Consider the following 12,914-nt stretch of genomic DNA (forward strand, 5'->3'; position numbering starts at 1 on the left):
CAGCATTGTACAACACTGATTAATAGCGCTGTGTTGTTGTTGGATTGTTTGGCTAAGTGGCAATAATAATAATAGTGCAAAATAAATAGCAATGCTTAGTACTTGAGCAAAATGGATAAATTACGTGGCAGCGCGCAGCTGGGCGATCAGCAGCTGCAGCAACTGGAACAGTATCCCAAGAACACCATTGAACAATACTTGCGCGCCTCCACAAAGATCAAGAAAATCGAACGCGTTGTCTTCTTCAAGTGAGTAGAGTAGTAGTAAACTTAACATTTGTTGCAAAAACAGTTTACTAATATCGTGTCCCCTTTAGACGTTTTGCGCCTAGCGTGGCCGATGTCCAGGCGGATTTCCAGCGTCTCGCCTACAGCTTCGAGGAGTCGGGCATCATGCAATATGCGGCAATGTGTCACATTGGCTATGCCAAGTGTGAATCATATGGCGGGTCACCACAACGCGAGGCTGAGGCATATGTGCGTGCCGCACGCGCCTTTATGCTGGCCCACAACGAGTTCCGGCTGCTGCACTTGCGCACCGGCCACAATGGCTTCCGTGAAGGCGCTCTGCATTGCTATCACAATGCGGCGGAGCGTGTTGCCGACAGTGGCGTCTTCAAGGCGGCCGTGCTGCGCGAACTGCAGCAGTTGCAGCAACGCCAGCTGGAACGCACCAGCAGCTTTGCCTCGCCCACACATCGCATCAATGAACTGGAGCTGAGCGCCGAGATGAGCATGGAACGCGAAGACTATCGCAACGCACTGCTGCAGCTGGACGACATCGTGGACAATATCTATGAGCGACGTGCTCCGCTAATGTACGGCGAACTCTTGCGCCGCGTTGAGGTGCTGCGCCTGCTCTTGTTGCTCCATCTGAATTTGCCACCAGCTCGTCAATCGCCCGCCCACATTAAGCTCATCGAATACTATTACACGTTGGCACAATTTCACCCAGACCAGATGGCCGCACCGTGTTTGGTCTACAACAACGAGCAGGTGGAACGCCCCGGCGCCTTCGTGCCGCACCAGCAGCAATATGCGCTGGCCGAGATCGTGTGCGCTTGGGTGGAGCGCAAGATGTGCGATCTAAAGCAGCTGTTGCGCGACTTTGGCAGAGAGCATAGTTCTCTGAGTCAGACGGAGCGACAATTGCTGAAAATCATCTATTCCGAACTATCCAAGATCTATTGAAGAGAAATCATCAACTGTATATTATACTATTTAACATACATATATATATATATATATATATATATATATATATATATATATATATATATATATATATATATATATATTCTAGTACATAGTGAAGAAAATATCGCTTAAGTGTAATCAAGTCTACCAATTAACATTTTCAACGTGCCTACACGAGATGCAAACGTAAAGCCAACTACTGTAAACATTAACTATCGTCTGTAAACGTTTCTTGATGTGTTAACGTCTCAATTACAACATAACAACAAAACAGAAATTCGAGCTCTAACAACCGATGCAATAAAACTATCTGTTCTTACCAAAAATATCGTTAAACTTACTTATTCATTACGATCCACGATATTTTTTCTTCATATTTTAAGTTCTTAAAAATTCAGAAATCTTGCAGAAAATAAAAGTCTGCTTTTTAAGTTTGATTATTAGAAAGACTACCTAACCATTTATTGCTATTTTATAGTTTGTTCAAGAAATAATTTAATCGGTTCACAAGCATATTATATATAATATTTTTGTTAACATATCTACTCAGCAAAAAATGCATTTCATTTGCTTTATTACCTCCAATTGTTTTTATTTTTATATTAGTAATATTCATTTATTCACACATATGGTATATGTATTGTATATTTTATTCATTTACTTTGCAAAACAATTTTATGTTCCGTTGAGAACAAATAATTCTGTTCCTAAAAATCGGTTTAAATTGTTCAGTAATTGTATATAAAAAAAAATGTTTACTGCGTTTTTATACTCTATGCACAACATATTTCAAATTGTTTATAACCTATAAAATCAGTTAGTTTTGTTTTCCATTTGATTTTCTAGCATTTTCATACACATTTCTATATGTGTGTATATGTACTATTTATGTCTAAGCAGCTGCTGTCTCAGTCTAACCCATGCAATATGGGCTACGACTTCTTGTGTGTGTGAGGGAGACAAGGGCAGTAGTAGTATCTGTGTATTTATATTTTATACTATATTGTATTTTGTTATGTTCTTGTGTATTTAGTTTTGCGTAAATTAAGTTGAAACCTAACTGAAACTGAACTAAATAAATAAAAAACAAAGGCAAAGCCGCGTTTTCATCAAGTTCTTCTTCTTCCAAGGACTAGATGCTTCAGTGTGTGTGTGTTTATGTGTGTGTGTGAGTGTGAGATGAAAATGTGGCTTTCACCTTTAAGATCACAAGCTGTTGAATAGTTGTAGTTTGAATGTTGTAATTTGGGATTTTTCTTTTCACATTTTATTCAATTTAAATCGACACTGAAAATCAAAAAAATTCACCTAGAAATTTGTAGTTGTTGCATGTACGTGTGTGTGTATGTGTGAGTGTCTGTGAGTGCAAACAGAAAACTAATTGCGCATATAACATACACAATTCGCAGGGCTCCGCAAGCGGCAGGGTTGGGCAAACGTTTTGGAAAGAGATAGAGAGGTTGTGAAGTGTCTGTCTGTCTGTTTGTTTGTTTTGTTGTGTTTCACTGTGTGTATTTTATGTGGATGTGTGTGGATGGATGTGTTGTGTAGTGTTGTTGTGTTTGTGAATATCAATTTATTTCGCCGCCTTGGCCTTCTTCTCGTTTTCGGAGGTGATCTTGTTCTTCAAATGATCCTTATAGTCGAGAATACCGCCCTTCCACTTGGTCACCGTCTCCTTCTCACACACCCAAATCTCCTCGGCCACCTGTTCAAATAAAAAACAGCCATCGTTAATCGAAACTGATAAGATACGAGAGCCAGCTAGCTATTGCGACGACTTACCTGATTAATGAGACGGAAATCGTGACTAACTAGCACCATGCCACCATCAAAATCATTGATGGCATCGGCCAAAGCATCGATGGTCTCCATATCCAAATGATTGGTAGGTTCATCAAGCAGCAGCAGATGCGGCACCTGCCATGCCAGCCAGGCAAAGACAACGCGACAACGCTGACCGTCCGACAGCTGGCGAATGGGGCAAACCTGTTGACGTCCCGTCAAACCATATCGTCCAATGATCTTACGCATCTCCTCCTTCTCCTTGACATCGGGAAAAGCGCGCATCATATACTCGAGCGGACTGGCGTCCAGATCGAGCAGTTCGTGCAGATGCTGATGGTAGCGGGCGATGCGCAGATGCGAGTTCTTGCGTATCATGCCAGAGGTGGGCACAAGATCGCCATAAAGCAGTTTCAGCAGCGTCGATTTGCCCGCACCATTGGGACCCACCAGAGCGAGACGTGTGTCCAGATCGATACCAAATTCCAGATTCTTGTAGATCCAGGGCGTCTCGTCGTTGTAGCGGAAGTTCACATTCTAAGGCAATCGTTAAACGTTAAACGTTGATCAAGCAATATGTTGATGTAACTTCTTCTCTTACCTGCACCATGATCACAGGTGGCGGCACTTTGCCGCACGACGGGAAGTAAAAGTTGAGCACCTTGTCGTCGGTGACCTTCTCGGTGAGTCCCTGGGCCACCATTTTGGCGAGTGTCTTCTCCTTGGACTGCGCTTGACGCGCCAGCTTGGCGGAGCCGTGACCGAACCGTGCAATATAGTTCTTCATGTGCGCTATTTGATCCTGTTCCCAGTTGTACTGTTTCATCTGATTCTCGAGCAGTTCCATGCGTGTGCGGACAAATGCCTCATAGTTGCCAGTGTAGTATTTCAAGCGTTTGCTGGTCAAATGAACGATGTTTGTGCAGACACCGTTGAGGAAATCCTGTGAATGCGAGATGAGCACCAAGATGCGTTTATACGTCTTCAGTTCCTCCTCGAGCCACACACACGCATCCAGATCCAAATGATTTGTGGGCTCATCCAGCAGCAGCAAATGCGGCTTGACAAACAAAGCGCGAGCCAGCGCGATTCTCATGCGCCAACCACCTGCAAAGTGAACGAATCCATTTAGTTTTAGTCCAAAATTCTATTCGCATTCACTTACCGGAAAAGTCCTTGGCCTGCTTCTGTTGCATGGCCTTGTCAAAGCCCAGACCGTGGAGAATACGCGCCGCCTTGGCTTCGGCCTGATCGGCAGACATGTCATCGAGACGCTCATAGATGTCAATGAGCTGCTCCTGTGCATCATCCTCATCGCTCATGGCCAGCTCCTCGGCGAGTTTCTCGAGCTTAATGCGCTCCTCGTCCACCTCCATGACGCATTGGAGGGCACTCTTTGAGCTGGCCGGTATCTCGCGTGTCAAATGGAATATATCAATGTGCGGCGGTATTGGCACCTCACGGCCACCGAGCACCGCCAGCAACGATGATTTGCCACAGCCATTGAGACCGATCAGACCGTAACGTCGTCCGCAATTCAGCTCGAGCATTGTGTCCTGCAGCAGCTCGGAGCCAAAGAAGGTAATTGAGAAGTTGGCAATCTTAACATCACGCGATCGGGGATGCACAGCCAAGGAGCCGGTGCAGGAGCGTGCCTCGGCACTGATCCGTGCCTCCTCCTCCAATTTGGCGCACAGTTTCTCCTCCTCGGTCAGTTCGCGCTCCACACCGTTGGTGGTGCCATTTGTCTTCTTCGTGGATGGGATCTGTTGGATCTTCTTGTTGCGTGCATCCTTCTTGCGTTGCGCATCACGTTTCTTAGCGTCCGACGGCATTTTCTCTCTCTTTTTTTATAATTTGAAAACTTGCAACAACGTTTACAAAACAATACTTTTTATTTTTGTGTTGTGGGTGTGAGTTTCTCTAGCTTAAGGGTTTGCCTAAATCAAAATGTCTAGAATATTTGCCGACTGATTTGTCGCCTTGAATGTTGTGTGTTGTGCTGTAAATGTCAAAAGGTAAATGATAATGATTAAAGTTTTAACAGTTAACTGGAATTTACAATATAATAACAGCCTGAAGGTTATAATTAGTTCGCATAACAAATTGCCAGAAAAATCGAATTCTTTAGAAGTGTCTAAAAGTTATGATAAGAGACTAATTCAAACTAAGTTATAATCAATAGATTGCAGAAATCATTCATTATATGTATTTGTAAAGTGGCGCCCAATTTGCATACCCTGCTGCTCTTTGATTTGCGGGTATAATAAACATTGCAATCACTCTACTCATATCGCTACTCAATCAAAATGTGTATGAATGAACTTCGGCTCGGCTTTCGGGCCAGACATACACGAGACACGAATCGTGACGAATGCTGCCGACCACAAAGCTGGAAAGCTACCGCGTCTGGCTGATCACCCATACATGCGCATATACAGTCTAATCGCCTACCGCCTTCTCTATCGCTCTCTCTCTCTCTCTCTCACACACTAAGTGTGTTATATCCAGTTTCAATAATTCTGCAAGAAACATGTGAACAGCAGCAACAAAACAGAACGGAAACAGAATGCGACAACACATATCCAGATGATATTATTGTCAAGCGAAAAGCAGATGTCACCCATTGTACATTGAACGCCTGCAGCAACTGTTTCAACAAACGCAAAGCACAAAAAAAGAAAAAAAAAAAAATTTGGTAATGACGCGATACAAATTTTCAGCTTAACACTTTGGCTGAGCAGCAGCAGCTTTTTGTGCGACGTTGGCGACCGATGCTCAGGCTGTTTCTTTTGTGTTCGTTCGTTCTTGCTTGTTGCCGAGAGCCACATTTCACCTTCATTAACGCAATTTCTTATGAATCACTGTTGTTGGGGAACGCCGCGCGCTCATTTTTTTTTCATTTCTTTCTTTCTTTTTCTCTCAGACTGAGAATTGCACACAAAGGAATTCCTATGTGCAGCTGATACATTTTAGATGAGCGAGAAGAGAGTAGTGCGACAAAGATGCGGAGGTGGTGGGAAGGAGTGAAATTGCAACACATACACGCGCTAGACAACACTAACACTTGTCTGATGTTACACCACACGCGCACACACACTCGTAGACTCACATGTACACATTAGTATTCGTGTATATATGTATGTGCATGTGCACATTATTGAATTTTCCACGGATGGTTGAAGAATATTATACATAGCACAGAACACACTTCTCACCTTTTAATTGATGATTTAAAAAAAAGAACGTGTCACGCACAAGAAGAATTGAAACCAATTTGCATTTGTTGGGTTGTTTAATGCTCTGGCTGGTCCGGGCTTCTGGGGGGCTGCTGCTAGACGAGCGAGCGCTGCTGCTGCTTTACAACGGAACAGGAACACACCGTACACACACACACCGACAGCAGCTGCAAAAAGTGCTGCTACTTTTCTGCCGTTTACCGTTTTCGCCGCCGCACACGTGTTACGTTCAATTTATCGTCAAGCGACGATTTCGATATCGCGAATTTTTCTTGGACGTATCGATCTATCGTTCGCGAATTATTCTTGCAATTGCGCATAAATTTTTAATTAAGATCATGAAATATTGCATTGAGATTTAAGTAGTTATTATTAAATAAGTAATAAGCACAATTTATGCATATTTAGTTTAGTTTCTATTTGTAATTTTCCATTGATTGACAGCGTTTTATATATCGATACGTACGCTTTAATTGTCAAACCAAAAAAAATATTTTGAATTATTTGATAGAAGTGATTGTTAGTTGCAATTCTACTATAAATGAGTAATTTAATGTATTAATCTCAAATGTTGTCGTCAGTTATGTTGAAATTATAAGTTGGCGCTAAAATTGTCGCTCTTCTTCTTCGAAAATCGACATTCGTTGGAACAATGAATGCGCTTATCGATACGCTTCGGTAATTGCAAGCGTTTGTCAACACTGAAGGTTGAAAATTCAAAATGGTGCGCATTGTGTAGGCATGCAAATTGGCTATTGTACACAGAGAGTTTTGTTTTAAAGGGTTTAACTATTTATTGTAGTAAATATTACTGGTGCGAGTTTTAATTAATAGAAAGTGTTGCAATAGAAAAGACGCTGCTAAAATGCTGGAAACAAAAAAAGTATCGCTGCATTGGCAAGCAATAATATTGAGACGCCGCGCAAACGCAAAAGGGAAACAACTGGCAACAAAACTGTGGCGCTGCCACCCTTAAAAGTACAGGACGCAGCTGCACCAGTTCCTGTAACTGCGTCATGCTTCACTAACGCTGCCTTCAGCTCGACGCCAAAAACTCTTGTTGTTGGTCGCCGACGCTTGCCCAAAGACAGTGAGAACATTAATCCATTTGTTGGTCATCCCGGCCTGGAATTCAAATCGATTTCGGAACTGGCCAAACAGCCGGAGCCATCATTGTCTAACAATCCCTTTGAAGTGTTGCGACAGCCGTCCAAGAAGAAGAAACGTGAAGCCGTTTGCTTTGAGAATCCGGCACTCAATCTTGAGCTGCCCGAGCGACAGTTTAATCCTTATGAGGTGAGTTGTTTTACCTAAAAAACAAATGTGATCACCATATTAACGCTCTATTTTGTTCCATTAGGTGGTACGTTGCGTGGCCACACCGCCATCCAAGTGCTTTGTTAATCAAGCGCTCAATTTGCGTGGCAGTGATGCGCCCGCTTCGCTTAATCCCTTCGAGATACATCGCCGCAGCGAGATCTCCGCGGCCGCTAGCAATCCAGCCGGTGTAGAGAATCCGGCTCTCAGCGAGGAACCGCTGCCGACTAGTCTCAAAATTGGTCTACCATTTGCGCCCTCGATGGGCTATCGCATTGACTTCAATGGCTTGGAGTTAGCTCATCTGACGCCCAGCAAACTGTTTGCCGAAAAGCTGGTCTTCTCGCCAGTGCAGCCGCTGGCAAAGTCAGAGCCAAAGCGCTCCCTGGGCGCCATCAGTGAGGAGGAGAGCACCATGGACATTGGCAAGGAGCTGGATCGCTATCAGCTGGAGCTGGAGAATAGCATTAATGAGGCCAAATTGCGCAAGAATGGTGTGCTAGAGGAGCCAAAAATTAGCGAGGTTGAGCAGCCAGAACATCTTTCAGTCTTGACTGAGATCAAAGAGTTGGAGCCTTCTCCGGCGGAACAGCAGCTGCCACCGCGGCGAAGTCTGCGCTGCAGACGCATCCAAACGCTGACCGAAATACGTGAAACAATCGAGGAACGCATCGAAGTTGAGCAAGCTGTGGTGGTTGAGGAGCAGCCACAGCCACAGCTGGATGTTGCTGTGGTGACTGAGGATGTAGCCTATGCCTCTGAGTCCGAACCCGATGAGGATGAGGATGAGCTGGACTTTAAGGCGCCAGCGCGTTTTGTGCGCGCTTATCGCCCGGCAGCAACGACCAATGTGAATGTCGGCAGCAAGGAGTCGCTGCAATCGATTGCATCCAGCAAATCCGCCAAGTCTGCAGAGAGTCATGGTGGCCACGGCGTGCGCAACATTATACGTAAATCCATACGCAAGCTAATGCATCCCATGCAGCATCAGCATGCCGAGGAAGCACAGCCTGCTGCACAGCCTGCTGCACAGCAGCAGCATCAGCATCATGGCAGCAACATCATTAGCAGCATACGCCACAGTTTGCGTCGCCGACCGCAGAAGCAGACGCAACCGCAGCCGCTTGTCGAGGAGGAATCCCAACGGCCGGCGGACATCTCCATTGTGGACAGCAGCGAGCGGACAATGAAGCTGCGCTCGAATGTGCCACAAACCGAATACATGCGCATCGAACAGTTGACCAACGAGAAGAAGCACACGCTGCGCAACAGTTTGCGTCGCTCCACTCGCGATGTGTTGCGTCATGTGTTCCACAAGAGTCAGCAGGATGCCTATGCGACAGCCAAGTAGAGTGACCTTAGCTGGAGCATCTTCTCTTCATTCACATCACCAAGTTCTTTAAGCACCCAAAGATTGTCTACAAAGCACCCAAACGCAATTTATGCGCTACATTTTTTTTTTAAACATTACTTAGTTGTAAGTTTTACGATCATTTTTGATGATACAATATGGAGCTCGGTTAGCTGGTTGGTTTAGATAAAGACTGATATTTTTATACAGATTAATTTGCGATTTCATAGAGACGTTCTCTAACTGCAACAGTTGACTTAATATCAAAGAGACTTAACTTTTGAACTTATCCAAAATTATCCAAACCCAATTAACTTCACTTTATAAATGAATTCAATATTATATTCCACTTGTTGCCAGTTAACTGAACTTTTATTTAAATGCACGTTTTAAATATATATTAATATTTTCATCTTTTTTACCTACTCGTTAGTAATATATTATAAATGTAATTTGTTTGCACGTTTATTTATATGGACTTTTTATACATTTGTTTTCTTTTCTTTTTTTTTTGTGTTTTACATAAAAGTTATTATGTACGCACAATTCTTTGACTGAATTTATTGATAATACAGTATAATGTTTTATTATTCAACTCGTAAATTTTGAAAGAAGGCATACTACATGTTATAGTAGATGTGACTTATCAGATATACATATATTATTATATATATTTTTGTAACTTACATTCTCTATAAAGTGGTTTGACTAACAACAACAAAAAAAAAGTGACTACAGTTCTTAATTTAATAAAAATTTGTTGGAGATCATTTAGCGGACAAATTTAATCAATCTGATCTGTAAGTTTGTTGATTAACAATTATTTTCAGTTGCATTTGCTTAAACACTAAAACATTTCCGGAATCATCTATCGAATTGTGAGTTGGAAGAGTTTCATAAGGCAATTATGGACAGGACCTTAAATGTTATTCAAATTTTAATTACTAAATTTGAAGATGAATATATTAGAAGCTTATCGTAAGAGCAATTGGAATGAATTCGGATTTTTAAGGCCTCCATTTAGTTGCATTGGTTCTTTTCTCAGATCTTATAGACTAGATATGGGATATCGCTATCGTATTCATAGAACAGCAAGTACTACGTGGAAAACTTTTGCTATGTTCCTTCCACTCTTAGCGTCTACTTGTAGACCGTCTGGAGCAGGGGACGACGTCGCTGATCGATGGGCTTGTAGGCATGCTGATAGACGCTGGCGAGACGCCAGTGCTCGGGATAGCCGCCTTGACCGGCGCCGCCGCCTTGGCTACGAAATGGTGGCACCAGCGTATCAATGTCATAGTTCTTCTTGGCATACGGTTGACGGGGTCGTGGCACAACCAAAACACGCCCAGCGGCTCCCCCACCGCCGACGCCACAATCGGGTGCGATGCCCACAAAATCACCGCTGGCATTCAACTTGGGAACACCGGCTCGAAAGGCCGCTTTGCTGCTCAGAAAGTGACCATGTCCATGTCCATGTCCATGCCCATGACCATGGCCGTGACCATGTGCCGAGGGACAGCATTTGGGTGCTGGCGCCACCTTGTGGCAGAGGCGACGCGCCGGACGTCGCAGCAGCTGATCCCGCTTGCACGATGGTCCCGTGGCCGAGCCAAGATGACAGCCGAGCGCCGACTCAGTGTGACAGTTGTCATCGGGTCCCAGATATTTTTCGCGCAGCGCCTGATACGCCTTGTCGCCCAGCATGGGCGTCGATTGATACTGCTTCGCCAGCCGGTTGCTGGGCAAACCGAAGCTTACGCCGCCGCCCCCGGCCGCGCCTACGCCATTGCGATCCCCGCCCAGCAACGTTGGAGCCCGACGACAGTGCGAAGCGCTGGACTCACGGGAGACGCTGCGCGCACGCATCGCTGGCGGCGAGTAGTCGCAGGCACAGTCGTTGTCCCGCTCCAGGGTGCGGCCGGCAAAGTCCGTCTTGCGCCGCAAAATGTCCTTGTCGAAAAAGTCCGGTTCACCGAGGGTACTGGTAAAAACACCCGCTGAACGTCCCAGCTCTGCGTTCGGTGGATCATCGCGCGGCGTTTTCACACAGGTAAAGACTGCGGGGCCCGCTGAATCGTTGGAGCCATCAATGTGTCGGGCCAGACGCGGTTCGTCGGCGGGATTTGCCGGCTTAAAGTCCCAGCCAATAGCCAAATCCATGGCGCCCATTTTTTTGGTGGGCGCCGAGCCAATGCCGCGAAAATTGTCGCCACCAGCGAAGGCCTTGGGCAGCACACCGCCACCGGTCTTGGGTCGAAAGACTTTCATCTTCGTGCAGTGAGTCGGTCCCGCGTTGTGCGTCTTAACGCCGACGCCCGTTGCAATCGGATCGATTTCGAGTGAGAGGCCGCCGTGGCCGCCACTGATTTGGGCTTTGCGGAACGCCAAGTCTGCGACACAATCGGGCAGCGGCTGATGATCGAGATTGTCCTGATGCATGCGCTTGGCCAGCTCAAAGTTGGCATAGGCCGGCACCACGGGCGAAGGACAACGCTCATTGGGTTTCTCGGTGATCGAGTGTAGCGGCATCTTCTTGATGAGATCCGGTTGATCCGCTTGGGTGCTTGTGCGGACCAGTGGCAACGAGATGAGATCCTTGCCGGGTGAAAAATCAAATTCCGAGAGCTCTACACTATTGTTCAGGCTATTGTTCAGCTGTCCGGTATATTTGGCCTGGGCTGCCGCCAAAGCTGGAAATTGTCGTCCCGCCGCCGAGTTAAGTTCCCGTTCCCGAGTTGATTCCGCTGCGTTGCGTTGCTTGTCTAGAGGTGCAAAGTCGTTGTCGTCGGTTAGGTATAGACGATTTAGCGGTAACTTTTGATCAAAGACATGCTGACGATCACGATCCCGATCACGTTTCTGCTCGAAGCGATATTCCGGCTCGGTTAGATCACCGGGCGTGTAGCTGAGGTCCGGCAACTTGTAATTTCCCGTGCTGGCCACAGCTGCTTGCGACATGACGGTGGCACGGTTTTAGTCACAGAGATAGAGAGTGGGATCTCTAGGTGGAGTGTGAAGTGTGTTCGATATGGACATGAAGATGATCGATGATCGGTAAGGATGGGGGATGAGACATTTGATTAGTTGCCACTAACTGTGCTCGGTGCTCAGTGCTTGGTGCTCGGTATTTTGTGCGGCTGCAGAGATGTTGCATTTACGTTCTTATCATGCGGACAGCTTGATCTTTACATTGGAGCTAACCTAACTGTCTTAGGGACCTTTTGCTAGCCTTGGAATGTTGTTTAGCATTGAATAATCAGCATCTTAGTCTACTTCTGAGTCCAGTCTCTACCTTATCATGCGGAACTAGCTGACAGCTTGATCTTTACATAGGAGCTAACCTAGCCGTCTTAGGGACCTTTTGCTGGCCTTGGAATATTGTTTAGCATTGAATAATCAGCATCTTAGTCTACTTCTGAGTCCAGTCTCTACCTTATCATGCGGAACTAGCTGACAGCTTGATCTTTACATAGGAGCTAACCTAACTGTCTTAGGGACCTTTTGCTAGCCTTGGAATGTTGTTTAGCATTGAATAATCAGCATCTTAGTCTACTTCTGACGTCCAGTCTCTCCGGAAATTCCTAGACTATAACTAATTACTTTCCGGGGTCTTTCAATATATAAATAAATATCCTCTTCGTTTACCAGCTGGACTACCGAGAGGTGTCTTAGGGACCTTCTGCTAGCCTTGGAATGTTGTTTAACATTGAATAATCAGCATCTTAGTCTACTTCTGACGTCCAGTCTCTACCTTATCATGCGGAACTAGCTGACAGCTTGATCTTTACATAGGAGCTAACCTAGCCGTCTTAGGGACCTTTTGCTGGCCTTGGAATATTGTTTAGCATTGAATAATCAGCATCTTAGTCTACTTCTGAGTCCAGTCTCTACCTTATCATGCGGAACTAGCTGACAGCTTGATCTTTACATAGGAGCTAACCTAACTGTCTTAGGGACCTTCTGCTAGCCTTGGAATGTTGTTTAGCATTGAATAATCAGCATCTTAGTCTACTTCTGACGTCC

The 12,914-nt window shown here is 45.2% G+C and overlaps 4 protein-coding genes across 4 annotated transcripts; 2 read left to right on the forward strand and 2 right to left on the reverse strand.

Annotated features, from left to right (window-relative positions):
- The first annotated feature begins 9 nt into the window (after nucleotides 1-9).
- On the forward strand, nucleotides 10-2,654 carry LOC132796522 (uncharacterized). The gene is made up of 2 exons (XM_060807720.1): nucleotides 10-248; nucleotides 317-2,654. The coding sequence occupies exons 1-2, from the start codon at nucleotides 112-114 to the stop codon at nucleotides 1,188-1,190; spliced, it is 1,011 nt and encodes a 336-aa protein (XP_060663703.1). The 5' UTR covers nucleotides 10-111; the 3' UTR covers nucleotides 1,191-2,654.
- LOC132796517 (ATP-binding cassette sub-family F member 2) lies at nucleotides 2,413-6,447 on the reverse strand. The gene is made up of 5 exons (XM_060807712.1): nucleotides 6,200-6,447; nucleotides 4,147-4,983; nucleotides 3,583-4,088; nucleotides 2,982-3,518; nucleotides 2,413-2,904 (listed from the first exon to the last, which is right to left on the reverse strand). Exons 2-5 carry the CDS (start codon nucleotides 4,814-4,816, stop codon nucleotides 2,773-2,775), a joined length of 1,845 nt encoding a protein of 614 aa, XP_060663695.1. The 5' UTR covers nucleotides 4,817-4,983; nucleotides 6,200-6,447; the 3' UTR covers nucleotides 2,413-2,772.
- Nucleotides 6,448-7,087: 640 nt separating this feature from the next.
- On the forward strand, nucleotides 7,088-9,339 carry LOC132796753 (uncharacterized; the record flags this gene model as incomplete). Its single annotated transcript, XM_060808016.1, has 2 exons — nucleotides 7,088-7,516; nucleotides 7,581-9,339. Coding segments are annotated over 2 exons (1,737 nt in total), but the record flags the coding sequence as incomplete, so codon positions are not given.
- A 190-nt stretch (nucleotides 9,340-9,529) lies between these two features.
- On the reverse strand, nucleotides 9,530-12,894 carry LOC132796518 (uncharacterized). Its single transcript, XM_060807713.1, has one exon. It carries the CDS (start codon nucleotides 11,847-11,849, stop codon nucleotides 10,029-10,031), a length of 1,821 nt encoding a protein of 606 aa, XP_060663696.1. The 5' UTR covers nucleotides 11,850-12,894; the 3' UTR covers nucleotides 9,530-10,028.
- Between the last annotated feature and the right edge of the window lie 20 nt (nucleotides 12,895-12,914).

Source organism: Drosophila nasuta, chromosome X (assembly GCF_023558535.2).
Source record: "Drosophila nasuta strain 15112-1781.00 chromosome X, ASM2355853v1, whole genome shotgun sequence".
Classification (NCBI taxonomy): domain Eukaryota; kingdom Metazoa; phylum Arthropoda; class Insecta; order Diptera; family Drosophilidae; genus Drosophila; species Drosophila nasuta.